Below are 6,798 nucleotides of genomic sequence, written 5' to 3'. Positions count from 1 at the left end.
ATGGTTTTTAATTTTTTTTTTAGTCTGCAAACAATTACTTATTTATTTATGTTTAGCTCAAACATTTTACAATTTACAAATTACATTATACAATTTAACCTATATGATAATTTTTATTGTTATTATTAAACTTTAACTTAAAATTAATACTACTTAAAAATACCTGAACAAAAGTTGCCTAGCTAGCAAAAAGTTCAACTTAAAAAAAAATTTTTTAAATTATGAAAACATTTACAACAAAAGATTGCAAAGTCAGCAAAAGTTAGTTGTTATTAATGTAGGTCAGAAAATTATTAAATTTATTTTTCGAGTACAATAAATATTATGTATGATAATAATTAAAAGTTAGTGACCTCATAAAGTGTACAACTAATGTAATTTTGCAAAGAGGGTATTCTTAAGTTGAGTCTTCGTTAGCGATAACTCCTCACGAGAAATGTATTTATTAACAGCAACTAACATTCGAGAAATAGGTTCATTCTTCCCATAATTTGTGCGGTGAAAAGGAAGATTAAAAATTTTGTTATTACGAAAACGAGTGACACTATTTAATTGAGCTTCTATGATATTTTTAGCATATGTAAAGTTTATGCGGCTCATAAACACTTGCACAATAAACAAAATATCAGCAACAATTCTTCTACTTTCAAGTGTTTTCATTTGAAGTAATAATAACCGATCTCCGTATGGTGGGAGAATAATAGGGTTTTCCCAATGAAAATTACGAAGAGCATACCTTAAAAAGTTTTTTTGAACTGCCTCCAATCTATTTACGTGGTCCCGGTAAGAAGGAGACCAAACCTGACTTGCATATTCAAGATGTGGTCGTACCAAAGCCACAAACAAAGTTTTTATAACGTAGGGATCATTAAACACCTTTGTATAACGCTTAACGAAGCCTAAGACTGAATTAGCTTTACTAATCACGGCGTTATAGTGCTGTCTAAACGTCAACTTTTCATCAAATACAACACCCAAATCTTTAATAGAACTAACCCTGTTAAGATTAGCTTTGTTCAAGACATAGTTGGAAGTTATAGTTACGGAACGACGAGTATAACTAACTACGGAGCACTTAGAGACGTTAAGGGAAAGATTGTTAAAGTTGCACCAATTAGCAAAAGAATCCAGGTCCCGCTGTACGAGCAAGGTATCAGTAGCGGAGTCTATTCTTCTGTAAATTTTCATATCATCAGCATAGATACTTAAATCACTGTGTTTTAATACGCGTGTTACATCATTAATACTAATAATGAAAAGAAGAGGCCCCAAATGACTACCCTGAGGTACACCCGAATTTGCAACAAAGTAATTGGAGATACATGAACGAAAAATAACTCCATATTTCCTACTACACAAATAAGAACCAATCCATTTAATGAAAAAAGGAGGAAAACCATACTTTTCTAGCTTAAAAAGTACTACATTATGTGGTAGCAAATCAAAAGCCTTGCTCAGATCAGTATAAATTACATCCGTCTGGGATCCAGCCTCCATCGTATTTAAAAATTTAGAACTACATTCAACAAGATTAGTAACTGTAGATTTCATTTTTAAAAACCCATGTTGATTTGGCACTACCAATTCTGAGCAATAATTGTAGATTACGTCATAAACCATTAATTCAAATACTTTAGGGATGCTAGAAAGCTTAGCTATAGGACGGTAATTTTCAATGTTCTTTTTTTCTCCCTTTTTATGCACCGGTCGTATGAAAGAGGTTTTCCACCAACTAGGAAAAGTACCCTCAGAAATAGATCTATTAAATAAAGTTGAAATTGGCTTTGATAAGACACGTGAACATTGTTTTAAAACAATCTCAGGAATATTATCAGGGCCCGGAAAGCAATCATTGTTTAAGGCTTCCAAATAAGAACAAACTTTAGTTGACGATAGATCTATTTCAGGGAGGGGTCGACCAATGTAGTTGGGAAAGTAGTCAAAATTTTGCGGATTGATGTTAAAAATATTATTCGAATAAGCGCTGGAGAAAAATTTTTCAAATAAATCTGAAATTATTTGTGGATCATTTGTAGTTTGATTACCATAAGTCATAAAGTTTGGAAATTGATCAGATTTCCTTTTAGAATTAACAAACTTCCAGAAAGATTTGGGATTTTGCTTTAATTCCAAAGAGCAACCTGACAAATAATTACTATAACTCACTTCACACAAACGTTTAAATGAATAAAATAAATTTATGAAAGTAGAATAAGACTCAGAGCTCTGAGTCTTAACATATTTTCTCCACGCCTTATTCTTTTTATTTCTCAATTTTTTCAACTCAATTGAGAACCAAACCGGACTTGAATCAATACTCTTATTACGCGTTTTAGGAACATACATGTCAAAACCATGTAAAACGACATCATAAAATTTCTTTACTGCTTCGTCAATAGGAACATTACAAAGTAATGTCTCGAAATCCACCGTAAAGAAATAATTATTTAGACCTACAAAATCAGCTCTAGAAAAATTATATCCAAATGATATATTAGGCTGAGAGTTTATAGGACTATCATAGTTATAGCTAAATCCTATCGGAGGGTGATAGTTGTCAATTTTAGTTAAAGGCGTGAAAATAGGATAGTGAAAGGCATTAACCCAATCAGAAGTAAAGATAAGGTCAAGCATTCTACCACTAGAATTAAAAGTGTTGGAAATTTGTTGTAAATCATAAGAATTAAAACCGTCAATAAGTGTTGCTTCAGCAATAGAAGATATATAAGCTGGCGTCATGTAATTTTCCTCATCGACTGATTTCCATAAAATATGAGGTAAATTAAAATCACCACAGATAATTAAGTCATCCTCTGCATTAGCCAGAGACGAAATGTAATCAACAGCCTCCACTAAATTGTGATAAGTTTCACACGAAGAGTTAGGAGGAATATAACAACAAATAAAAAACAAGGACTTTTTGGCAAAACGAATTTTAATAGCAACTACTTCCAAAGATGGGAATTGAGATAAATTAACTTCAGACGCGTTAAAGATATTTTTCAAAGCTATAAGAACTCCTCCACCCTTGGGTATGTTTACATTGTCAGAAACCGTAAGAAGTCTATCTTTCCTAAAGACCACATAAGAGTGATCAAACAACTCTAATGAGTCAATAGAATTATGCAACCATGTTTCAGACAATAAGTAAACATCAAAGTCAAGCAACAAAGAGTTTTTATGGATTTCGTTCGTTTTAGTCCTAAGGCCCCTTACGTTCTGGTAATATAACGAAAGCTGGTTTATTAACCTTGTTGAACTATTACCAGAATCAGTCAGATGGATTAGGTTAGAGTTATTACGTCGAGTCGGAGGAACGAAAAAATCTATAATTTGCATCTCTCATTCGTTGTATGTATTCAACCCACCTACTTTTCATATGATTCCTGTATGTTTCTAAGTCTTTGTCAACTTGAAGAGATGATACATCTAGAGTCTCGTGAAATTTTTTGAATAATTTAGATAAACGTGCATATTCAGTAGGAAGACCCTCACTCTCAATAAAAACTTTCACACTTATCCTAGTTTTAAAAATTTTGTTTCGGAATATGAGGTTATAAGATTTTGAGTCCTTCCCTGTGCTAAAATGATTTTCATTAGCATCTAGCTATGGTTGAAAAATAATTTAAATTCAAAAATTGGGCGAAAAAAAACAAAATGTTTATCTTTAATATGAACAAAATTGCGATTAACGTAATTTTCTTTCAAAAAGAAGAGTCCTTTCAGCAAATATTAGATCAATCAATGAAAAATATTTTAAAAATATTGAAACAAAATTTACAAAACTCGGCTTTTATATATACACACAAATTCATGAAAAGCAAATAAAATTAATTATTGCAGAAAGAATGAGCCTAAAAAACACGAGCAAAAAAAAAAATTGTAATATACAATATCTATTGTCCAAAGTGACAAACGAAAACCAAACACAAGCTTCATCCTATAATTTTGTGTTTGCATTGTCAATATTTTGGCATAAATAAAATTTAATTTAATTCTTCTTCTACACGTGTTTAATTTAAAAAATAAATTGTTTTTTTTTAATATTAGAGTGAAACAAACAAAAATACAAAATAACGTAAATATACACACTTCTTCTTGCAAAATAAAAAAACATTTTTGCATGTGTTGATATTAAAAGTCGGTTCGATTTATAAAATGTGAAAATTGTTTAAAAATGGTGCTATGTTTAAATTTAGCCAGACCAGAAAGAATCCTTACGAATCAGTTCAACTATTTGAAAATGTTCGAGAATATTTACTTCTCACTTTCCTGGTCTACCAAAGTGAGCCTCACTTATCAAAATCAGGAAAAATTAATTTTGAGCCAATCTACGAAGTACATACGTACGTATGCATGTATTTATATACATTTCGACACAATAAAATTTATAAATATTTTCGAACAAATAACACTAGAACATACGCCATAAAAAATTTAAACAGTTGGTTTTAATTTTTGTTTGAATATTTAATATCGTAAATATTTTTATTTGTATTTTGGTTATTGGAAACCAAATTTGAAACTTAAGGAAATTTATGATTATTTAGAATTTTCATTTATATTATTTGAGACATATAAAATTTAGATTGCTTATTATAATTTTAATCACTAATACCGTAAAATTTATGACAGTAGTTTGACAAATATTTCGGAGCTTATTCTGACAAGTCAATCAATATATTATCACTGTTACTTATCGTAAGAAGTCCAATTATTATTGTAAACACAAACCAAATTATACAAATGATTCTTATCTATATAAAATTTTTTTTAAATATTTACGATAAAAAAACCGTTGCAATGGATCATAAATGAATCACTTAGTAATAGTGATATTTACTGTAAAAAATTATTATAAACAAAAACCAATTCATGCACATGATTCGAGTCTATAATGAAAGTTTTTAAAATTTTTACGATAAAGACAGTGTTACCGTCTTTGCAATGCCGTGAGTCCAATATGTTCAACTTATACAATTTTTAAAAATTTATACGTTTATACAAAAGTTTCTTAATAAATTGACATTAAAAATATTACGTTATTTTAGATCAATACCACATTTCTGATTGCGTGGCCTGCAAAACCCATAAAGGTACATTATATAAAAATTATGGGCTGGATAATAGATTTCGCTCTCAATTCTTGCAAACGTTTGTATATGTTCATGTGATTACTGGTTAGAAAACCGGTTTTATTTGGCTTCTTTATTTTGTTACTTGTTAAAAAGAATCTAATATTGTTATGTGGAAAAGTATTGAATTCAATATTTTCATAAAAAAATACAATGAAGAGGATTGACGAAATTTTGGAAATCCATACGAGCTTTTAGCTCAAAATCTTAAATCATTTCCAGTTCAAAACCAGTAGTTTAGTGATTAAGCTATTTCAAATTTTTATTATAGACAAATTTATTTGTATATAATTATGAAAATCTTCACAGAGACTTATCAGGATATAAGAGTATTAGGCTGCTGATGGGTCACATTTAGCCGGATAAAATAACAAATGTCTTACTTTAAATAATAAATAATAGCATTTTATTTGTACTTCTTTTTATGTGTGCCTATTTAATTTTAAAGCTCCCTAACTTTTCAATATATTTAAATAACAATTTTAAATTCTACATCATATACTCTTTATCAAAATTTGACAGCACATTATTTATTACAATAATACATACTGAAATATTACATGATTTGTAACACAATATTCAATTGTATTTTTCTATAACATGCTCACATGTCGTATTTCTTTTTAACTAGCATAATATTCGCTAAAATCGGAAGTGGTAAACTCTGTAGGTGGCAGCAAACTAAGACGAGGATTGTCATAAACTGTAGTTGGATTGAAATATGTAAAACCAATGGTGGTATAATAATCTTCAACTTCATCACAATCACTAGCACCTTGATTTACAATAAATCTGAAAATGTTACTAGGAACTGGGAAGGCCGTCACAACACACAACTAAAATTTTAAAATTATCTCTAATAAATTTTTTTTTGAAAAAGCACACATTTTAGGAATTTTTATCTAAATTTCACTTACTAATGCAAAGAATATTAAAATTGGAAGAGAATTCATTTTTTTCGGAATTTTAGAAATTTTATTACCTTCCTGGTCGAGTTGTTTTAACTGATTATTGAAAAATTATAATGGCATTTATATAGAGATAAAATAAAAAAATTTGGAAAGCTTTGAAATTTGAAAAATAATTTTAATCAAAATTAATTTAAACAGCTGGATTAAATTTAGAATTAGGTTCATAGTTCGATGCTTACGGCAAACTTATAATTGTTATAGATAGGCAAGTGTTTTAAATATTAAAATATTTGTACATTTGTAAATCTTTACTTAAATGATTCTGCATTTGCTAATTTAATGTACAGGTGACCCTTAATTATATTGAATTTTGAGAAAATATTATTTTAAGAGAAGTTTTCATGTTCTCCCTTTAAAAAAATAAAAATAAAAGGATGTTACTGTATCCTAATCCCAAGTATATAGTTGTTACACACTTGCAATTGGCCGAACTTATCCAGTAGTTGAAAGAATTTGATTATACTTAAAAAAGTTATTTATGTACATCAATTTGTATAAAACACAAAAACTAATTATGAGTTTTAAATATTAAATTAAAAGTAATCAGATAAATATTCATTATTGACAAGCATTTCAACGGACATTACTACTTAAGCAGACATAAGCTGCTACAAAACTACCGTATTCATAGGTCCATGTCGGAACGAATTGTTGGAGTATATTTTTAGACAAACTTTAAAAGAGAAATAGCT

The 6,798-nt window shown here is 28.9% G+C and overlaps 1 protein-coding gene across 1 annotated transcript; it reads right to left on the bottom strand.

Moving 5' to 3' along the window:
• Positions 1 to 369: 369 nt before the first annotated feature.
• Positions 370 to 3,339, bottom strand: LOC129607036 (uncharacterized). Its single transcript, XM_055517728.1, has 2 exons — positions 2,046 to 3,339; positions 370 to 1,862 (listed from the first exon to the last, which is right to left on the bottom strand). Exons 1-2 carry the CDS (start codon positions 3,337 to 3,339, stop codon positions 370 to 372), a joined length of 2,787 nt encoding a protein of 928 aa, XP_055373703.1.
• Between the last annotated feature and the right edge of the window lie 3,459 nt (positions 3,340 to 6,798).

Source organism: Condylostylus longicornis, unplaced genomic scaffold (genome assembly GCF_029603195.1).
Source record: "Condylostylus longicornis isolate FDR11 unplaced genomic scaffold, ASM2960319v2 ptg000026l, whole genome shotgun sequence".
Classification (NCBI taxonomy): domain Eukaryota; kingdom Metazoa; phylum Arthropoda; class Insecta; order Diptera; family Dolichopodidae; genus Condylostylus; species Condylostylus longicornis.
This window is presented reverse-complemented; position numbering and strand designations above follow the sequence as displayed.

Bases quoted from the DNA above. Each gene is read 5' to 3' on its own strand.
- LOC129607036 (XM_055517728.1), bottom strand. From the start codon at position 3,339: ATGCAAATTATAGATTTTTTCGTTCCTCCGACTCGACGTAATAACTCT. The intron at 1,863-2,045 runs GTAATCAAACTA...CTTATTTGGAAG, and splicing joins TCCAAACTTTATGACTTATG to CCTTAAACAATGATTGCTTT.